The sequence below is a fragment of the Xiphophorus couchianus genome, chromosome 9, assembly GCF_001444195.1.
Source record: "Xiphophorus couchianus chromosome 9, X_couchianus-1.0, whole genome shotgun sequence".
Classification (NCBI taxonomy): domain Eukaryota; kingdom Metazoa; phylum Chordata; class Actinopteri; order Cyprinodontiformes; family Poeciliidae; genus Xiphophorus; species Xiphophorus couchianus.
The window spans coordinates 2,965,125-2,987,965 of NC_040236.1; the positions used below are offsets into that span (position 1 = coordinate 2,965,125).

Genomic DNA, 22,841 nt, shown 5'->3' on the forward strand with positions numbered 1-22,841 from the left:
TCTTCAAACTACAACATTCTATATTTTTATTTGGGATTTTGTCATAAACAGAAATGATAGAACTGTAAAGTGGATTGAAATGAACACATCAAAATTATTTACCAATAAGAAGCTGAGATTGTACATTTTTGCCCTTTTTTGTTCCCAACAAAAAAGCTCTAGCTCAGCTAGGTGGAGCAGGTAGTCCTGTAATTAACTCCATTAATCCTGCACAGCAGGTTGTTGCCATCACTAGGTTTTACTGTCGGCATGTTCAGGGTAACATGGAGAAAATACAAAATGGAAAGAAGTTTGATGATCTCAGTGGCTGCAGCAGGAACAGCCTCTGAGCTCTCAGTCCACCAGCTATGGTACTGCACACAACCCTCAAACTCCAACAATCACATAACTCTGCATGGTTTAGTATCTGCCTTGGAACACATCTTAGGGAAGTACTGCAAGTTTTTTCTCACAGATCATCTCAGTGGAATTCACAAAACCTCCAGGTCTAACTCGTTAGGGCAGTTCTGCGAGTTTAATTTTATAGAAAAGGTGCTACAAAAGTAGCCATCAGGTGCCTCTGATGGATAACTTATCATCATGCACCACTTCCTGGTCTTTATCTAAAAACGTAGATGATTCCAACCTGAACAGGTGTTTTGTTTTTAATTGGGGTTTAAAATGTCCCCCACTAAGAGCGGTGAGGTGGCTGTAGTTTTCTTCTGTCTTTTTCTCATTGTTAACTGTAAGTTTCCCACTCTGGATCACATCCAGCCAAAGGTTAGCGACGAGGAGCAGGCGCGAGCGGTGTCCGGGCTGCTGAGGCGGCTGCTGGGGAACAGATCCACAGAGTTCATAGTGTCAGTCAACAGGAGCCTCTCCAATGACAGCCTGGATGTTTGTGAGCTCAGATCAGCTAAAAACAATAAGATTGTGGCGACAGGCAGCACCGGAGTGGCCCTGGCTTCTGGGATCTATAACTATCTGAAATATTTTTGTAATTGCCATGTTTCCTGGTCGGGGAACCAGCTAGCAGTCCCAAGTCCTCTGCCGCAGCTTAACGACGTGCTGCGCATCAACACCCCTCACAGGTCAGTGACCCCGAACAGTTCCAAAATAACTGCTGCGTGTTGCTGGTTTTAAGTTTGGGGCATGCAGTGTGCACCAATTAGGACTCCTTTTTCTTCACAATGATTTGTTTTTAATAGTTGAAATTGTAATATTTCAACAATATTTTCCACTGACTTTCTTTTTATGGTATAAAATAGGAATCTGTCTGGGTGTTGTATTTTTTTGTTTGTTTTTTGTACGACACTGTTTCACCAATAAAATGTCAGGAGAACAGCCTCAGGGACTTCAGTGTGACATCTGTGGTGCCACATTTGTAAGAAAAGGAAGTAGGTTTTTTGGGGGGGTTGCACCCATGGAAAATTTGTTAAATCCTCTCTGCCAATGTCAAGCAGCGTTTAGTTGAGACCATGTCATGGCGGCGCCTCCCTCACTGGAAAAACGAGGTTTGTCATCAGAAGCAATGTCAATGCAGAGAAACATCAGAATAACGTTGTGCACGAGTGGCAGCTTAATTCTTTGGGACCAACCTTTATGCTACATTATATCAATGCTCCCCTCTCAAACCTCTAGAGTTTGATAGCTGAGGATTGAATGGCCTGACCTCAGCAACACTGAACCCTTATGGATCATCTTGTGAGACCCATTTGTGCCGGAGCGCCCAGCCACAGCCTCGCCTCAGACAAATGGCTGAGGAGTGTTTGGCATTAGCAGAGAGGATTTGGCAGGTTTTCTGGGTGTAGCTCAGTGAGCTCTGCTTCTTAACCAAAACAATACATTTTCCGAACAAATATAGCAATCAAAGTGAAATAAACAGAATTCGTTTAATCCCAAGAAAACAACTGGACCCTAGTTAAATAATGAGGATGCATAGTAAAGGCTTTTCCAGAGGAACAGAGCACTGAGCATGGTCAGTTGCAAATTAAAGTGACTTGACTGACTGATGGTTTACCTTGTTCCTTTTGTCTGGTTGTAATCAATCATTTTTATTATTGATTATCAAAATCAATAATGAAAATCAGTGACTGTATGAAAGCAAAATCTTGGTTTTGGTTAGTGGCTCTATGAAGGCCTGACTCTCTGTAGCATTAATCAGTTTTTCTTTAATTGATAGCAGGTGTGAGCCTATATTTTTTCGTTGCTGAAAAATTATATAAAAGCTGTTAAAACAATTATTAGATTAAGTGTTGCACTTGTATGCAATATCAATGCAGCTTCCCTCACCCCGGCCCTTTCTCTCTTTTTTTTTTTTTTTGCTTTTCATTTGATTTGTGCAGGATAAATGTCACATGAAGGTTGAAAAAGTTTTGAACTGATTTATCGAGACCCAATTAAAACAACAACAACAAAAATTCCCAACAAGGTGTGTAAACTTTTGAGAACCAGTATCGGTGGTTTTGTAAAACAAACACTTTTAAGGGAAGTGAATTACATCCTGATCTTGTGATGTTTTTAAATTAGTCACCTGACTTGTACCTGGGTTAGTCTTGGGATGTCGGTCAGGCCCGAGGCAGTTCAGTTATGAGAACGATTGATTGATTTATTTTATTAGATGACTTCTCTGTGTATGAAAGATCTGATATAAGTTAATCTCCGTGATTTTGTATGCGTGCATATCTACGGTATGTTCTGCTTATTATTATCTGTAGTGTTTGTTACTCAGTAAATTACCTCCCATTGCCACGAGTAAGAAAAGAAACACTCTGCACGACTAAATTGTATTCATTAAAATTCCGTTCTCTATTTCACAGAATTTTCGCTGCTTTTTATTGTTTGTTTTATAACTTTATACTCTAGCATATGATATTCCAAATTTTACATATTCCATCCCATTACTATTGTTATTGTTTCCTGCTGTGAAATAATTACTCTACCTGATTACTGAGAAGTGTTAAAAACACAAACGGTATAAATTGCCTTCTAAAAGATGAAGCCAAATAATGCTGATCTCGAAAAAAAATCGGAATTCCCGTTTCTAGTTTTTTTTTTCTTGTCATATGACAGATTGATCACGTGAAACCACTTTGCAAAACAGTTTTCATCTTATTGGGTGGGAGATATGAGCGCGTCAGCATCTTATACTCTGATTGGCCAACATGCTTTCTGTCAATTACAGTTTCCTGGTTGCCAGCAAATAAAGAAATTCAGTTGTTTTTAAACTTCTTCCACAGTGCCTTCTTGGGAATACGGGTTTAAAATGTCGTCTACAAAGGCCTTATATGTGGCTCTGATTGTCGTCTGTTTTTTTCTAACTGTAAGCTGTAAGTTTTCCACTCTGGACCATATCAAACCCAAAGCTAGCGACAAGGAGCAGGCGCGAGCGGTGTCCGGGCTGCTGAGGCGGCTGCTGGGGAACAGATCCACAGAGTTCATAGTGTCAGTCAACAGGAGCCTCTCCAATGACAGCCTGGATGTTTGTGAGCTCAGATCAGCTAAAAACAATAAGATTGTGGCGACAGGCAGCACCGGAGTGGCCCTGGCTTCTGGGATCTATAACTATCTGAAATACTTTTGTAATTGCCATGTTTCCTGGTCGGGGAACCAGCTAGCAGTCCCAAGTCCTCTGCCGCAGCTGACAGGCGTGCTGCGCATCAACACCCCTCACAGGTCAGTGACCCGAATCGTGTCCCCAGTTCAGCACTGTTCCAGTGGAAATGATTAGCCTCTGATAGACCATCAGAGGCCCAGGAAATATTTGCAGGCGATTTAAATTATTTTGCTGATGAAGATGTGACTCCATGAGATGTGAGTTTGTACTCTCTAAAATGAGTAACATTTCTTCCGCGATATTGATTTTTTTTGTTTCACTTTTGATCTGTTGAAGCAAATAACCTATAGGTGTTTTATGACTCTTTAACAATATTTTTCTCATCTTTCCTATACAAGTTTGAGAAGATTTCTTCTCTGCCTATGTGTATGAGTACCAGTTTATGCAGCCTATATACTAGGAGCTTTATTACAATATGATATATCAATTTGTTTGGATGATTATATGTTTCTCGTTATATCATATTCTGTCATGACACGAGTACGATTCAGTTCAGCTATTGATATGATGCCATATCATAGGCCGCTCTTACAATTATTTACATATCAATTTACAAAAACTACTCAAATATGATTTGGCCAGTTTATTTCTTGGTTATTACAGGCATCAGGCATTTAAATGAACAGGCTATTTTCTTAATTAATTAAACAGAAAAAGATCACCTGTTCAAAGTAGTCTCGCATTTCTTATGGTTAAATACATTTTTAATCAGTTAACTTGAGTAGTGTCTGTCTTTAGAGATACTTTGCCACAAAGTATGTCTGATAAAAAGCAGCTGCACTGAGGCAGCAACCACAGAAGTTCATATTTACAGGAAGGTGCTTTCACAGTCTCAGTAAGTTCACATTTTATGAAGGGAAGTGCTGGTGAAATGGTTGAAGGTTTACATGAGCTGCCTAAACATCATTTTTAAAAAGCTGCCTTTAGCAGCTTCCCTTATGCAAAAACTCGTTTTGTGCATGAGTTTTATGATTGGATAGGAAGGATGCATGGATATATGACTGAGTGTTGTCACATTATTTTTTATTCGCTACCAGGGTAAAATGTAAGCATTTGCTCTGTGGTTAAATCCTTTTTGGACCACTTCCTATTACACGCATCAGCTCACTATAGTTATGACAGAAGTAGAGCCCAACTACAGTTGGCTCTAAAAGTTATGGCAAGTAAGTTTCACTTGGGTTTTCCCAGGATTCTATCTTATATTTAATGTGTTTGGTTAAACCAAACATGTTGGTTAGCTTTAACCAGTGTGTTTGGTTAAAGCTAATGTTGTCCTTCAAAGTGACCGGAAGAAGCCTGAATCTTCTCCCACCTTCACTTCTGAAGTACACCCAATGTGTCCTTCAGAATTTTTTTCCTGTTCATTAAATACATTAAGCACTTATCAACAACAGATAGTGTAATCCATGTGAAGTATTGTCCCTGGGACCTGGATATTGAGCCTTTTTTAGCAGTAAGTTTTCTGCCATATTATTTATCCAAAGTGCTCATCAGTGTTTTTTCTGGCTACAGTGTACATTCTGTGGTTGTTGACACTCCAGATAATCTGATCATATCAGTGGTTGCTAAAGTACAACACCCCAATGCGTACGTAGCAATATCTGGAGATTTTAATCATGTATCCGTTATTCAGATGCTCTACCAGAGGAAACAACACATTGTATTTGTTTTATGTAAAGAGTGCATACATCCCTAAAGAAAGACTTCCTCTGCTCAGAATATTAGTCTAATGTTAATCCAGAGGCAATCTGTAATGAAGAAAACTGTGAGAAGATGATCACAGAAGGCTGAAGTTGTTTTTTGAGGGATGCTGTTCCAGCCACATCTAGAGGATTGTCATTGCTGAGCATGTGACTGAATGAACAAACTTCTGAGTGAACAACATCATTCCCAACGGAGCAGTAAGATTCTTCCACAATTACAAACAGCTTAGTTCAGGCTTTGCATGGTGGGGAAATAATTAGCCTGAATGTGAACACTAACACTGTGTTGATTGTAGATTTCAGGAGAAACGGGGTTAGCTTGAACACTGATCTGACCCTGTAGTTTAACCAAATCTGATGGAGATGCAGGAGAATGACCTTTTAAACCACCTGTTAATTCAGGAAAGCCCTCTAGTTTGGTTGAAATAAACCAATTTCTCAAGACTGAGTGGGTCTGAATTTCTCCGCAGCACTGACAAAGACTCGTTGTCAGTTATACAAGCAATCGATGGCAGCCGGTTCTGCAAAGGGTGGCAAATCAGTTATCAGGTTTATGGAACATCTACTTATGTACAATGAGCCAGGTTGGCTTGGATTGATTTTTTTTTTTTTTTACGTTAATAAAAATAATCACTTATAATTTGCATTACATTGTTATATTTAATCATTTTATCATTGACTAATCTTATAACTTGTTTGATTACCTAAAACACTGTTGACAAAAAAGCAAAAGAAATTTTTTTTTGTTCTGTTTTTCACCTTCAGTTTCCAGTTCCATGTATTCGGTGAAGCTCCTCTGGTTCAGATCATTAAAAAAAAGTTAAGTAAATAAATTTTATTTGGTTGTGTCCAGATTCCGGTATTACCAGAATGTCTGCACCGTCAGTTACTCCTTTGTGTGGTGGGACTGGCCAAGATGGGAGAAGGAGATCGACTGGATGGCTCTGAATGGAATCAATCTGCCTCTGGCTTTCACTGGCCAAGAAGCTCTGTGGCAAGAGGTGAGAGACAGTTTTTTTTTTATCTCTGAGTTTAAATTAAAAAAAATCTACGGTAATTATTCATTAAGCAACAAGTGTGTCTTCTTAATAATCTATTGAAATGACAAATCAGTGAACAAAGCTACTGCTTAAGTTGTGACAAAAAGGAGATTTGAACATGTGAGGCAGAAAAATCAGTGAGAGCTGAGTTATGATTGAATGAACTAGTTACAGTAACCTCATTAAACTGGGGACTCTCTGTACTGACACACACATTTTCTAAAGGCTTTTTTGCTGTTTTTGTGCCGTGTGGAGGAAAAAAATACACATCTTCAAATGCTTGTCAAAGTGGAGATGTTTTCAAAACTCAGTTTTGGTGTATCCGTTATTGAAGAAGAAGATCATTTAATGCTAGCTTTGGACAAAAAGTTTTGGCTCTTTCCTCTTTTCTCTCCCGAGTCCTTGGCGAGTGGCGGCGTCCTGCTAAAACGAAACTAACACAGCGTGTTGACGTCACAGATCACAGAGTTTAATTCATAGAAAGCGATGAACAACAAAGCTGCAGAGATACAGAGATATGCATTAACTCATAAAATAACAGACACACAAGGGATAGACAAACGAACACAGAACATATAGACAGACAACGGCGCCCAACGTGGAGAGGAAAAATGGAAAAACTCTCTCCCTGTATTAGCGTTACATTGTACTTTATACTGACTAGGCGTTTCCTCACTTTAATATATGCAAAGAAGGCGTTCCGTTGTTCAACCAATCAGAGACCTGTTTTCGGCCCCAAAGAAACCCCGGACACTCCCCTATACAGCTCAGAGGTCTGGTTCTTATCTCAGTAAGAGGGCCACTTCGTGCTCATCTCTGTCTGGCACGAGGAGAGGCGCCAAGAAGTCTCTTGCCCCCTATCGGAATGTAAATTTATTACTCTGTCTTCAGCGGGGGAGGAAAAAGCCCTGCTTGTTTAAATGTCTGCTATTGTCAGCTCTCCCATGCTCAACATAAAACTGTTCCAATAAAAGTGTTGGCTATACCTTTACACATGTTGTAAGTATTTTAGCACTTAAATAATCATTTTCCTTTACAATCCCCCTGTTGAGGTCTGAAAACAACAGACCTCAATAAAAATCTATCAAGCCGCGCAATACACAACCAAAAAATAGAACAAACAAAAAACCCAAAATATGAAACAAAAAATAAAACAGGGACATATACAAAAAATTAATAAGAAATGCTCTGCAACTTAAAAGACAACATACATCACAAAATTACAATCTGTCAAAATGAAAAACACACAAAAGTACAATCTGTTGCTCGTCTTTTTCTGTTTTTTTTTTTTTTTTTTTTTTTTTTTTTATGTCCATCGATAGTCTCTGAAAAACAAAATACGCAGTCTTCGTCAGGAAATGTTCAAAAATATGCGCGCAAAAACGAAAGTCCTTTTCAGAGTTCGCAACGAACGAAAACACGCAATAAAAAGTTAATGATGATCCTCTTGCAGCCTGATCCTCCTCGGATGGAAACCTCAAGTTTCCCACCTGAGTGGCTGTAGCTCACTGAAAATTGGATTATTATGCCAATATAACAGTGAGTTTCAAAAGGAAGGTGAAATCTCGTCCTGAGAAAACAAGATCCTGCCACGTGACCCGACACCAGTTTATAAAACAGACATTTTGTTTCAACATAAGTTTCATTAGCATCAGAAACACACTTACAACATTCTGTAATATCATCATAATCAAACAATGGGTTCACTGAAAAACAATTTTGTGCTTTGTCATTTTCCATCAGGAGAATTATTTCTTACTCTTTATCAAATAACGCAGACTTTGAAGGAGATCACATCCAGAAGGCACCAGAACAACAGCAAACTGAAATGAGAAAGCAGATGTAAGAGTCTCCAAAAGCATCATTCATTTGTGTATACCACACAAATATCTTCAATTCACTCGTGTCCGAGTGAATCCTCCCCGCTCGTGACTCTGTGGCTGTTATCTTTGAAAAAATGTGAAACCGCTCCTCCAAGCAGCTGCACACCCCCTCTAAGACAACAGCATTTGCCGTAAATTCCAGAGTCAGACTTGGAGCTCGGAACTTCAGTCCAGTCTATATGTAGAAAACCGTGAGCAGATCTCATACCTGTCTCGTTCTGCACATTCGACGTAGGATGTGATCCATTCAACCTACGTATCAATTATTTCATATCATACCTCCAACTGGTGGAAAACGCCAAAACCTTGTAATCACTTGCTTCAAAAGACATGTGTCCAAAGTAATGTTTTGCCAGAATGTTAAACAAATGCAGATCTTTTCTTAAACCAATCTTGTAAAAATAGGATTAAACAAAAACAAAATAATAACAAAAGCTTAAAAATGTAGTTGTAAAGCTTACATTTACCATCAAAACAATGAATATTAATGTGAATTAAACAGTCCAGTTTAAATTACTTTTATAAAACAAACTAGATCTTACTGGTTGTTTGTCTAAAACATTCAACATGCTTTCCTTAAACAAAAATTCAAAAGAGTTAAACCTGGAGAAATTATAATGTAACAAATCCAGACATTTTCAAAATATACCACTTTTACCTAGGTCTTTTGCCTGTCGAATTTAAAGTTTTATTCAAAATCGTTTTAAATGGATATAAATCAAAACAAAAATCCAGTTTAGAAAAATCATTATAATCCCACAACTCAGGCCCCCTGAGTGCTTCTACTGATTAGTGATACTTTAATCAAAAACAGATTCTTCAAAACATTTCTTAAAACGTTTTACTCCATTAAATTAATGCTCTGAAAATGGCCAGCGCAATACTATTTTTAATTTCTATAATTATTTTCCCAAGTTAATTAACCAAAATATGCTTCATTATCACTATAAATTTTTATTGGTTTCAAAATACTTTAGCCCATTGTCAGAACATTTTTCAATGAAGAACAACTCAAATCCATTTAAAATAAGCACATATATTACCAGACCATATTTTCCTTTCACTTTTATGTATAGCACAGATCAGACATGTCCTTCAAAAGTTTTGTCTAAGTAATATAAATTTCAGTAATCTCTAATTAAGTAAAATAAACCCATAACATATTCTCCCCCTGTTGATGATGCATTAACTGTTAAATGCAACATCATTCCCAGTACCTGAAATAAAAATGTTGATGAAACAGGGTTAACATGTTAGCTGAGAACCCCACCGATATGCAATGCTGCCTTTTTCTAAAAAGTAAAGTTTGCAAAACAAACAGAATACGTCATTTTAGCATGTGTTAAACCGTCAAGAATACGATGTTCCCAAAATACTTCACATTACAGTTTTAAAGCTCAGTATTCAATTTTACACTCATGATTGTCAAATAATTTTGTTTAAAACGTCTCAAGAATTTTTACTAATGGCTGACAAAGCATGTTCACCAATTAAGACTCAGTGAAGGTTTTGCATAAACCAGCCAGAGAGACGTTGAAGAAAAATCAAAACACAGTTAACAAAGAAAAATCCAAAAAATAAGAAATTGGGCCCAAACTGAGATCAACATAATCAAAACACAATTCAGGCAGTAATAGAACGACTCAAGGCACAAACGGACTTACCAAGACACGAGGGAAACTGAGATACTGGCTGATCAGACCATTAACACACAGCAAAGGGTAATTAAACACACAAAAACTTAACAAATACAGGTCAGTATATCACTAAATTTACAAATGAAAGAAATTAAACTAAAGATCAAAGTTCCCTGTCCCCTGGTGAACGGGTCCAGGGGAAACTAGTAACTCCAAAGAAAAAAATTAATTTGTAATACTTAACAAAATAGACAGAGAACTGACTCGAATAGCTAAATAAAAAGTCAGACTAAGGAAAACAAATTCAAAACAAAAAATCTAAACTATTCCCCAAACAATATAAAATAATATGAAAAGAAAACAGAAAATCATTACCAAGAGTATCTGTGTGTGACAGACTCAGTGTTTTGATGATAAAAACTTATATTCAACCTTTTCCACATTAGTCCTTGCTCACTATGTATGTGCTTTGTCAAACTATTTACCTGAAAGAGAAACTGGTTCACTAAAGCTAGGAAACCAAGCAGCATCAAAATCCTGTCTTATGTGATGGTAAAGACACACAAAAATTAATTAAATACTGTAATGTTAGATTTCACAATTGACATTCTAAAGTCACTACACTATTCTGAGCAATCTCGATTGTCAGCCCATAAAACAAAGTCTTAAGCCCACCATAAAACCCCCTTTAGACTTCTCGGAGGGGCCGACTGCATGGCAGGAAAAAGAAAAACCAAGAAGGACTTGCAGGAGGAACTCCCAATTCAATTACTACTTTATTTTCTTATTTTATTCACAGCACTCTCTTCTTTCTGTAGGCACCGTTTAATCATCTCTTATTACAGTTCAATCTTGATTCTCTACACTAGTGCCATATGATCTTTTTTTTTTTTATTAACCAATAAGTTATTCCAAACGGAATATTATCCTTGAACAACAAATCTTGTAAATTTCAGCAAACTTTTCTATATCTAATCAATGTCTATTTATTTAACAAGAGAGTTACTTCTAATTTATCCTGTCTAATTATCAGTAAGTCCTGTAGATTTAATAATATTTTATCTATCTTGAAGTTTTGGTCAGTTCTAAAAAGACTGATTGTGAAAATATCTAGAATCAGCAGCATGCTACAGTTTGTTGTTATCTGATCAATCCCTCTTACAGTTAGAGCCTGTTTCCCTAAAGATCTTTGTTTTGTCTGCATCCTCCACCCATTTTAAAAGTCCCATTGTAGCTAATTGTATTTCATTCTATCAACATTTATATCTACTATTTTAGTGCATAATTCTATACACAGTTTTATTTTTATTTCTCTACCTAATCAGTCATGTATTTAGCTATGTATTCATTCACTTTATTTATGTATTTATCTATTAATTTGCCAAGACAGCATGTCTACAATCCTCTGTGACCTAATTTTTTTGGCTTATTCTTTCTTTATTTATTTATTTATTTATTTAACCTTAGAACCCATAATTTATTTTCAATTTGTTCAGATGTTTTATTTTATCAGGATTCTATCTTAAATAACCTTCCAATCTTTATACTGCAGGTCACACTAACTGCTGTTATTGCCTAATTTTAATAATTTAGTCCAGTTTAACACATAGGGTGTTCTAAAAACTGGAGATTGTTACACCACGAGACAGCACTAAAAAATACTCTGTAGAGTAATTTCTACTTCAACTTGGTGTCCCAAGTGAGAAATTCTTGCCTATGGCATCTGCTGACAGAGGTGCTGTTTACCTTCTCGTGGTAGTTAAATGACACAAAATACCAAGTGGTATCCTATCTGCAGACACACACTTTCACACCAACATGAATTACAACACAAACGAAGACATACAACACAAACATAACACATCTGGCCAGTTTTATAGTCAGTCCAAGTGTCAGTCAGTCCCCATTATTTCATCAAAGTTTTACTGTAATTTCATCAAATTTACTGAAGCTTCAGAAATTGTCCAACGTTTTATTAACATAATTTCACGTGTCAATTTAATTTATTTTAAACTCTAGTCTTCAGGAACCTGTTGTAAATATCGTGCACGTTCACAAAGAGACATGTCAAAATTGTTCAGCAATGAGTAATTTCCCGCTATCTGGTACCAGTATTTTACTTAACCCTTAATTTAAAACCAAAACACCACGTGTTTTCTGTACTTCACTTTTCAAAACACCACGCAGCAAAATCAATGCAAATTCACACAAACTGCTCCCTCTTTTTTAAAACACAGCGTTCCGCTCAGAGCGATCACACAGATACACACGCAGATACAAACAGCCCCGTGCCGCGGCAACAAGCACACAAATCACCACACAGATACACACAACGTAACACTCCGCTCAAACACACAGCCAGCTCGAACTCGCACACGCGCACACACACACGGCCACGCACGCAGACACACACTCAGACACACACGCAGATCTCTGCACACACTTCACACAGAAGAGCAGCTGGCTGCAAAAGCACCACAAACAGACAAACACAGATACACTAAACAGAATGATAGACAAAATAGAAAAACAGAAAGAGAAGGAAAACAAAAATACAAAGAAAGCGCCGGCTAAAAATAAAAGATGCAACATCAAAGCTTACCGCAAGCTATGCTAAGAATTCACCGCAAATCCTTTCCGTCGGTCTATCGCAGACCTGTCTAACTCAAAACAAAAATACAAACCAAAGCTTCCCGCAAGCTATTTTAAAGTGTACCTCACACTATTTTCAAAGCTTCCCGCAAGCTATTCCAAGAATTTACCACAAATTCTATCCATTACAGTCTTCCCCAGACTCGTCTATTCCAAAAACAAAACACATCAAAGCTTCCCGCAAGCTACATCAAGAATTTACCGCAAATTCTTCCCGTCGGTCTACCGCAGACCTTTCTGATTGTCCAATTATTAGTCCATCGGAGATGAGCCGAAATCTCCCAGCTGATGCAAACTCAAACTAACTTTTAATACACAATTTCCTTTCTATTTGGAAGTCCAAGACTAAACATTCCGGGGAAAAGAATACTACTAAGAAAAACCCGACCTTTACAACAATAGGGTAGCAAATCCTATGTTTGGAACCGTCACGAACCTCTTGTTTCACGTGTATTTTCAATCCAATTATTATAAAGACTCTTTTAAAAACACAATCTCTGCATCCCTGCAGCTCCGACAACTCCGCGTGGCTGCACACAGCCACAACAATCAAGCACCCCTCCCCTGTCCGAGTACATGGCGCTGTAGACAACAAAGGAGTAATTAAAACATGTCTTACCGCACGAGCCGAACGGATCGATCGGGGAGAGACCGCCACCCGCCAAGATTCCAGAACCGGACGAAGCCCCCAATTATTGAAGAAGAAGATCATTTAATGCTAGCTTTGGACAAAAAGTTTTGGCTCTTTCCTCTTTTCTCTCCCGAGTCCTTGGCGAGTGGCGGCGTCCTGCTAAAACGAAACTAACACAGCGTGTTGACGTCACAGATCACAGAGTTTAATTCATAGAAAGCGATGAACAACAAAGCTGCAGAGATACAGAGATATGCATTAACTCATAAAATAACAGACACACAAGGGATAGACAAACGAACACAGAACATATAGACAGACAACGGCGCCCAACGTGGAGAGGAAAAATGGAAAAACTCTCTCCCTGTATTAGCGTTACATTGTACTTTATACTGACTAGGCGTTTCCTCACTTTAATATATGCAAAGAAGGCGTTCCGTTGTTCAACCAATCAGAGACCTGTTTTCGGCCCCAAAGAAACCCCGGACACTCCCCTATACAGCTCAGAGGTCTGGTTCTTATCTCAGTAAGAGGGCCACTTCGTGCTCATCTCTGTCTGGCACGAGGAGAGGCGCCAAGAAGTCTCTTGCCCCCTATCGGAATGTAAATTTATTACTCTGTCTTCAGCGGGGGAGGAAAAAGCCCTGCTTGTTTAAATGTCTGCTATTGTCAGCTCTCCCATGCTCAACATAAAACTGTTCCAATAAAAGTGTTGGCTATACCTTTACACATGTTGTAAGTATTTTAGCACTTAAATAATCATTTTCCTTTACACCGTGTAGACTTGGACTTAAAGTCTGCATGTAGGAATAGAACTGCCCACTGTCAGTTCCTACTCTACAAACCAGACCAGCAGCACACCAACCTGTACCGTACCGTTCAGAAGAAACATGACATTGGACGGGTGGAAACCTAAACTTCTGGATTCTTCTATACTGAACAGAAATTCTTTAAACATAATTTAGGATTCATAAAACCTTTATTGTATGTGTTAAAACACAGTCAGTGTTCCCTCCATGAACACACTGCTTTATGTCACTGACTCTCATTCAAAATGTATTTCTTGTAACCCTACCACTGCATTTCTGGAAAGAAAGAACAGATTACCCTTATATGTTTAAGATTAAATCCAACAAATTGGTGTACACTTCTTTGTTTCTTTCAGGTTTGTCTATGAAGCTTTTCAACTTAATAAGGAAACTAACATTACTTTTAAAACAGTACAAAAGAACCCACTTCTCTATAAGCTATTTATTCACCCACTTGGACAAATCATTAATACATTTTTGAAACTTTTATGCAGATGATATTTAGCAGTACTGCTCCTTTTAACATTCTGAGACTGTCAGGTGGTCAATTGCTTCACGTCCTGAAAAAAGTATGGTCTGGCTGAAAAAACAATTCAACTGACCCCTGAGAAGTCAGACCATGGTCAATAACAGTTTTAACATCTGACATCTGTAGATAAAAGTTTGTCTCAAAACAGAAACTTGAAGTTTTTGCTCTTACTTCCTCTCTTTTTCTGATGTGTCTCATACCAACAGTGGAACGATCTTCCATGGTTTTTATGGTGCCTCAAGAGTCTGGACTGATTTAAGAAGCAGCTGAAGACTCAAATTCAAACATGCTTTAACCTTAAGATCTTTTATATATTATTGAATATTTCCTTTAATTCTTGTATCCTTAATTTTTTTTTTTGGGGGGGGGGGCATTTTAATTATGTTTTAACTTAACATTTTAAATGTTTATGTCTGCCGCACTTTGTGATTTTTGCTGGTGAAAAATCCTTTATAGGTAAACTTAAATAATTTTACTATGCGGCTGAGCAGATTCAGTACAGAACATGTAGTACTTACAGCAGGAAGAGAAAACTTGCTGATGGAGGTTGTTGCTTGGTCTCATTTGGGCAGCTGCAGTTGTGATGACCTCCTGAACCTGTTTGCCCTTTGCCCTTCAGGTGTACCGAGCTCTTGGATTGAACGAGTCGGAGCTGGAAGAGTTCTTCTCTGGACCGGCGTTTCTTGCCTGGAACCGGATGGCTAACATGGACAAGTTTGGTGGGCCTCTGCCTCAGTCCTGGCATGTGAACCAACTGTACCTCCAAGTATTCATTACTCTTTGAATGTCAACACACTTTAACACTTAATGTTTACAATCACAGTGACTGTCTGATAATACAACCAGTGAGTGAGGCTGTATGAATGTGTTTGAATGTAGAGCAGCAGTTTTGACACAGACAAGATCATACTGTCTGTAAGTCTGGTTGTTACGTCTTGATTGCACCGATCAACAGGTTACCCTGTTACATTCAGATTAGGATCACTTCCTGATATGACTCACAAGCTGCTATACAAAGGGGAATTATTTGGTTATTTATTTATTTACTAAAACTTTTTAACAACATATTTTGTGAAATCCTGCTGCATCGCTTCATTATCCATATGCTCCTCTAGTGAGGCTGATGCTTCTCTTTAAAGGGGCAGTCTTATGGCAAATCCACTTTTTTGAGCTTTGCATCATGTTATGATTTTATTCCCTCATCAAAAACATTCCTGCAGTGTTGCTTTGATTCTTTCATACATGTTTGAGAAATCGTTTCATCTCCATGGCAACCATTCAGCTGTGCAAAACAAGTCTGGGTGGAAAGTGCAGCTCTTCCTCAGAGCTGCACTTTCTGAGCTTCCACCTCACAAAGCAGCCCTCCTCCACGACTTCCCCACTCAGCTCCTTCAGACTAGCTATCAGCAGTTAGCAAACACCTGGTGGAACTGTGCATCTCCTGAGCTCATTATGGGAATGGTAAATAATTGTTAAAGGGTTAATAGAGGAGCCATGTTGTGATGACTTCCTGAAAGCAGAGTTTCAGAAAGCAGGAGGTTTTAAAGAGACACAGGCCCAATTTCAAGGGGTTAAATTTCAAAGTCAAATTTCTTTTGTCATGTTTGATATATACATTTGATATATAGCATTGATATAACAACTGAAGGTAAAATAGTTACTTGAAATAATAGTTACTTGATAAAATGGCACTATTTTTCTGCAAAACACATAATACTGTCCCTTACCATACCATACCAATTTTATTTATGAAGCACTTTATACACCGACAGGACCAAAGTGCTATACACAATCATAAAATACAATGCAATTGTAAAATAGAAAATATCGAATATAAAATGCATATTAATATACAGACACAATAAAATAAAGTGTAAAAGATTGTGCCAAAAGAAAAAAGATGGGTCTTAAAAAGGGACTTGAAAACAGCAAGTGAAGAGACTTAATGCCCAAAGGAAGATCATTCCATAGCTTGGGAGCTGCCACAGAAAAAGCACAAAAAGCACAGCCCCCTCTGAGCTTACACTTTGTCTTTGGTACCTTCAGAAGCAGCTGATCAGCTGACCTGAGGGAGCAGGAAGGCGTATAAGAATGTAACAGCTCAGACAGATAGGGAGGGGCAAGGCCATTAAGAACTTTAAAAACAAATAAAAGGATTTTAAAATTAATCCTAAAATGTACTGGCAACCAGTGTAAGGAAGCTAAAATAGGGGAAATATGGTCAAATGTTAAAAAACGTGCAGCAGCATTTTGTACCCTCTGAAGCTGGAAAATACATAAATCATTGACTCCTGTATAAAGTGCATTACAGTAATCAGCCATGTGGTCACAAATGCATGGATCACTGTTTCGAAGTGAAGTGAAGTTTCCTTAAGTGACTAACCACCTCCTGCAATGACTGCAAGGTCACACATTCAAAGCTGTGAATGAAACAGCAGAACAAGCACAACGACTGAAGGGTCATAAGCAGAAGGGACGATCTGGGCTCTAATAGAAGCGACTTTCTCATCAAAAAAGTGTAAAAAGCTTTCACATAAAACCACTATGTGGATCATTTAGAACAGAGTTAATCATTTTAAATAAGATAGCGGGATTGTGACTGTTTGATACAATCAGACCCGACAGGTGCCTTCTTGGGTCCCTTTACCAAAATGCTTTTAATTTAAGGCTTTTTAAACCTTTAAACCTCCGCCTGTGTAATTTTAAAAAGTAAGCTCCACATGTATCATGGTTAGGGAGAAGAAGTTGACCTGTTGGTTCCAAGCTTGAGTTCTGGACTCGCCTTGTGTCTGGACATGCATGTTGTGTCGGTCGCAGGACTTCTGTGTTCATCAATATTCCCACAAAGTTGGCAAAGTATGAAACAGTCCGACTGTGAGACAAACACAGCAGACAACCAGACAATCACCTAAAGTGAAATATCTTTTGCTCCTCATTCCTGGAAAAAAAAAAAATTTTGCTTATTGGCACCACAACACATTATTTCAAATTTCTTAGGTTAAAAAAAAGTTTACCTGTACTTCACAAACAAAAGGTAATTCTGCATGAAAACATGCAAACCCAGGTCAGGTGAGTTCAGGTTTGATTGAGGTTTCATTGTATACATGGTGGCCTTCCGTTTACTAGAGATGTCCCACTAAGTCTAGTTGTAGAGATACTATGTTGTGATTGGCTGAGGTCATGATTGGTTTAATTAACAAGTAGGAAACTTTTTAACATCACAGTTTTCATGGCAAGTACATTTTTTGAGTAACTGAATCCTCATCACCTTTCCTTCTTCCTGCAGTTTAAAATCTTAGAGCGGATGAGAGCTTTTGGAATGATACCTGTGCTGCCAGCCTTCTCAGGGAACGTTCCCAGAGGAATTCTCAGGTAACACATCCTTATTTTTCTCACACATTTTAGTTATTACTTTTAGTTGTGTGTGTGTTGTGTTCAAAAGTAGAGATATGTTCAATGGGAACTGATCATGAAAGTCTGTTCTTTCTTCCAAAGAATGAAGGAATGTGTCTTTCATGTATTCATTCATTGACTGATGCCTTTATACAATTGTTATTAATGATAATCCTTAATATAAATACAAAGGTGACGATCTGCTGGAGCTCAGTCATAACAGAGTCACCTGACTCTAAAACAGAGTAACATCTCTGAAACCAAACTGCCATTAAACTCTGCTTCACTCAATAATTCATTTTGTTTATAGTTTTTATGAGGTGAAGATGAACTTCCCTGTGGTCACGCTTCACAGCGCAACAAAAACTGAAAGCAGTTATATCAACCAATCAAACAAGAAGCGTGAAGTTACAATCCAGAGACTAGGATGACTTTATTTGAAAATTAACAAAAAATAGAATAGAAAATATTACCAGCTTGGCAGAAGCAGCTGATCAGTTTTACAAAATAATGACTTCAATTCTTTCTGTACCCACAGAGACACATTGCACAAACAGACATGCATACACACACTCATCTCTAAAAGCTATTTAGTTTAACCAATGGGCCTCACAATCATGTTTTTGGAATAATATTACACAAGTCAAAAAAATTGGACTCAAATCCAGGATGTTCATGAGTTTCATGCTTAGTTGTGTTCTTGCTGTTTCTCCTGTAGCGGACTCACTTTGTCCTGTGTGTCCAACTTCCTCTCTAAAGAGAGAACCTGGTTGATTCTTGGACATGATCAGTTAACCTCAACATTTTAGGGAACTGATAGCTTGCACTCACCCATGGATGCAGCCTTTATCCCAAACAGAGCAGTGGAGAAAAGGTTTTTGTTCTGCCTCAAAGGTAGAAAGGAGGTCCTGTCCCAGTGGAAGTAGATCAGAACCTGGTCTGGCTCTGTAGATAGTTCCTTCTTCTTTTTTTTCTTCATAGTTTCTTCTTTCCAGGGAATTAGGGTGTGGCTAACTTCGAAAGAAGCAGTTTCACAATAAAGGTTGAGTTTGGAGCAGTTTGGTGAAATAGACAGCTATTCTCTGAATATCCTTGCAAAGTGGGTGTCCCTGTATGCAGTACGGCGCTACGGTGGCATGAATGATAACCTGACAGCTGCATGGAAGCTCCTATTCACCAGTGTTCTGCTTCATCTTTCCTTCACCAAGTGACACAAAGCAGGCCTATCACAGTTGGCTTCCATGTTTCTGTCTGATCTTGTGTAATTGGCCTGTGTGTCCAGGTTGTACCCGAAAGCCAATGTTACCAGGTTGGGACCGTGGGCACATTTCAACTGCAGCTTCTCATGCTCCTACATCCTGGATCCAAGGGACCCGCTTTTTCTCCAGATTGGCACCCTCTATCTGTCTGAGGTGGTAAAGCAGTTTGGCACAGACCATATCTACAACACTGACACCTTCAATGAGATGACCCCACCTTCTTCTGACCCCACCTACCTATCTGCAGTCAGCCGCTCTGTCTTTGCCTCAATGACTGCCGGTGAGTGTCTCGGTGTCTGAAACTGTGTTCTTGTATCAAGTTTTGAATCTGACTTTGCTCCACAGAGGCACCGTCAAACTTTTACAAAAGTTGTCCTTGTTTTGACTCCCCTCCAAATGTCTTTCCCTCCAGTTGATCCTAATGCGATCTGGTTGATGCAAGGCTGGTTGTTCTTCAGCGATCAGGCGTTCTGGAAGCCGCCACAGATCCAGGCTCTACTCCACGGAGTTCCCCTGGGAAGAATGATTGTGCTGGATCTGTTTGCAGAGGCCGATCCAGTTTTCACATACACAGAGTCTTTCTATGGACAGCCCTTCATCTGGTGTATGCTGAACAACTTTGGGGGCAACAATGGATTTTTTGGCACTATTGAAAGCATCAACTCAGGGCCTTTTAAAGCCCTAAACTTCCCAAACTCCACTCTGGTAGGAATAGGCATGACACCTGAGGGTATTGAGCAGAATCCTGTTATCTATGAGTTAATGAGTGAACTGGCATGGCGCAAAGAGCCAGTCAATCTTGCAAAGTGGGTGTCCCTGTATGCAGTACGGCGCTACGGTGGCATGAATGATAACCTGACAGCTGCATGGAAGCTCCTATTCACCAGTGTGTATAACTGCACCGTAGCGGGGTATGTCAATCACAATCACAGCCCTCTCGTACGCAGGCCCTCTTTTCGGATGAGAACAGACTTGTGGTATGATCCTGCTGACCTGTTTGAAGCCTGGAGACTCTTCATGGAAGCGGCTCCTTCTTTTATGACCAAAGAGACCTTCCAGTACGATCTAGTCGATGTGACCCGGCAGGTCCTGCAAGTTCTGACATCGTCTTTTTACCAGGATATCGCAGACGCCTTCGCCAATAAAAAAATGCCAGAGCTGCTGACTGTGGGTGGTGTGCTGGTGTATGACCTCCTGCCTGAACTCAACCGACTGTTAAGTAGCAACCAGAACTTCCTGTTAGGGACGTGGCTGGAGCGAGCCCAATCCAAGGCCCTGAACGAGAGAGAGGCACAGCTTTACGACATGAACGCCAGAAACCAAGTCACTCTGTGGGGTCCCAGCGGCGAGATCCTGGACTATGCTAACAAACAGTGGGGGGGTCTTATCGAAGACTACTACGCTCAGCGGTGGGGGTTGTTTGTCCAAATGCTGGTGGAGTGTCTGGACCGTGGACTTCCATACAAGCAGGATACCTTCAACCAGGCAGTTTTCCAGGTTGAACAGGGATTCATTTACAATGGTAGGAAGTACCCAACCAAACCTCAGGGAGACACTTATGAGATCGCCCACAGAATTTTCCTCAAGTACTACCCTCAAGCCATGAAGAGACTACAACAAATGGACAAATGGAAGAAAACTTTCCCATCTCCCCCATCCCATGACTGTCCCAGTGCATCAGCAAATAGATACTGTAGAGATATATACTGAAATAATCTGTTGGTATGATTTATTGAAATGAGCAGCTGATTGGTGTGTGTGGTTTTATTGGGAATAACTGTTAATTTACTGATCACTTTTACAAAAATACTTTTTTAAAAAGGAGCATATTAAGGCTGCAGTATGTAATGTTTATAAAGAAAAAGGTTTTTTAGCATATTTCGTAATCCTTACCGCAGTCTTGGCACAACGCTCAGGAGGAGCGCGGCAAATATCACGGTCAGACAGCAAGAAGGGTGGCCCATCAGACCGTCAGTTCCCCAAATCACACAAAAAAGACTTGTAAAAGTGGCTCAGTGCTGGTGGGGGCTAGTGGGAGATGATGACCCCATCTCTTATGATGACTGTTTAAGCAGGAAGCTTAAACTGTTTTATTTCTGATCTCAGTGAGTATCTCAATTTGGTCACATGATTTTCGAACTGTTAAATTTAGCAATGGGCTATGCAAATTGTGTGCCTGATTTGGAACTTTCTGACACATGCAACCGTGTGTCAGAAACACGGCTACATCTGTGACCAGCCATAGCACTTTCTCTGACATGGCCCACTCTACCATTTATTGTTTTGTTTTATTGGTTCAGATTTTCAGCAGTTTGCTGCTGAGGGACGTGTTCCACTCCCAACATTTATTTACACAATGTATGGTTGTCACTGTTGACATAGTGACAGGTCACAGCCAGGTAAGCCTCCATGTTGATGGATGTCCTCATGTCAGCTGTTAGGCTAACTGCAACTGCACTCTGCAGTTCTTTTTTCACCTCTTCCTTTTTCTCCTCATACCTCTGGATATTCATGGGTTAGGGCATTGGTTCCCAAAGATTTTCTTCTGGCCCCCCTATGGATTACAATAAAAGCCCCCCCAAAAAAGAAAAAACAAATCAACTGAGCACACACACATTGTTCAACCAGACATAAACCTATACACATATTTTGTTTTCAAACTCCACTGAAGTTTATTTCACACTTCAGGTTGCAACAAAACACACTACAAACCATCTTTACAGTGAAACACTTTTGTGTAAGTGGGGTTTTTTTTTCATCCATACCGCTTCCCGCACCCCCTTGCAATGGCACTATGCCCCCCTATGGGGCGCGCCCCACACTTTGGGAACCACTGGGTTAGGGTTAGGCAAATCCTACATTTCACCTAGAATAGAAATAGAAGCCATGTAAAGGAATTCAAATATTCTATGGAAAGGAATTGGAGTAATCCAAAAGATAAATGATCAAAGTGGAAATGAGAATAGAGTAATCATTTACCTTATTATCCGTTTTTTTATACGGTAGAAAACTTTCTCTTCCTTGGTTGATTCATGCTGATATTCAAATACGAGCCAAAAACCAACACAAAGCAAAGAACACAAAGTATCTCCATCCAACAAAACCCATAAACGTGTCAATACATTTTCTCCATTATAAATACAATTTGATGTGTTCTCAACCAAACGACACAGGAACCGTGTCGGTCACGTGGTTTTCCTTAAAGTGATACTACCTCCAACTCGGGGTTTCATCTTGATTTCTCGAAGCATGTGCCGAGGTTTCTGTGTCGCCATCACTCGCCTGAGCTGTTGTCAAGCTCTGCATTCAAGAAGCTGCAGCATAGCTGCACATGTACATGAGCACATGTACATGTTGCTCATGTACATGAGCACATGTACATGTTGCTCATGTACATGTTGCTCATGTACATGTGAGCAGCAAGTACATGAGATTGATTGAAAACACTAAGGACCCTCCTCCTGGCTCTGATTGGCTGTTTCTGACAGAACTTTGTAGTTGGCTGTAGGGCCACAGGAAGCAGCAGAGGAACTTGATTTTTATTTTCCTTTTCTTTTTCACAGATTACATGCATACTGCAGCTTTAATAGTTAATGTGGTTGAAAATGTGAAGGCTGTGTTATTGTTCAAATTATTTAGTGGGGTTTTGATTAGGGTGTATATTCACTGTTTGAGATGAAAATCAACTCTATGCTTTATGTGTTTCTGAT

General features: G+C 39.2%; 1 protein-coding gene across 2 annotated transcripts; it reads left to right on the forward strand.

Annotated features, from left to right (window-relative positions):
* The first annotated feature begins 553 nt into the window (after window positions 1–553).
* naglu (N-acetylglucosaminidase, alpha) lies at window positions 554–21,007 on the forward strand. 2 transcript variants are annotated; one of them, XM_028027289.1, is made up of 6 exons: window positions 554–1,070; window positions 6,152–6,299; window positions 15,099–15,245; window positions 17,766–17,851; window positions 19,155–19,411; window positions 19,544–21,007. In XM_028027289.1, the coding sequence occupies exons 1-6, from the start codon at window positions 661–663 to the stop codon at window positions 20,839–20,841; spliced, it is 2,346 nt and encodes a 781-aa protein (XP_027883090.1). In that variant the 5' UTR covers window positions 554–660; the 3' UTR covers window positions 20,842–21,007. The 2 variants fall into 2 exon arrangements, with proteins under 2 accessions (XP_027883090.1, XP_027883089.1); XM_028027288.1 differs by lacking the exon at window positions 554–1,070 and adding an exon at window positions 3,151–3,654.
* The last annotated feature ends 1,834 nt before the right edge of the window (window positions 21,008–22,841 follow it).

Excerpts from the sequence above, each read along its gene's own strand:
- naglu (XM_028027289.1), top strand. The coding sequence starts at position 661 with ATGTCCCCCACTAAGAGCGGTGAGGTGGCTGTAGTTTTCTTCTGTCTT. Across the intron at positions 6,300-15,098 it reads AAGAAGCTCTGTGGCAAGAG|GTGTACCGAGCTCTTGGATT; the intron begins GTGAGAGACAGT and ends TTTGCCCTTCAG. Across the intron at positions 15,246-17,765 it reads TGAACCAACTGTACCTCCAA|TTTAAAATCTTAGAGCGGAT; the intron begins GTATTCATTACT and ends TTCTTCCTGCAG.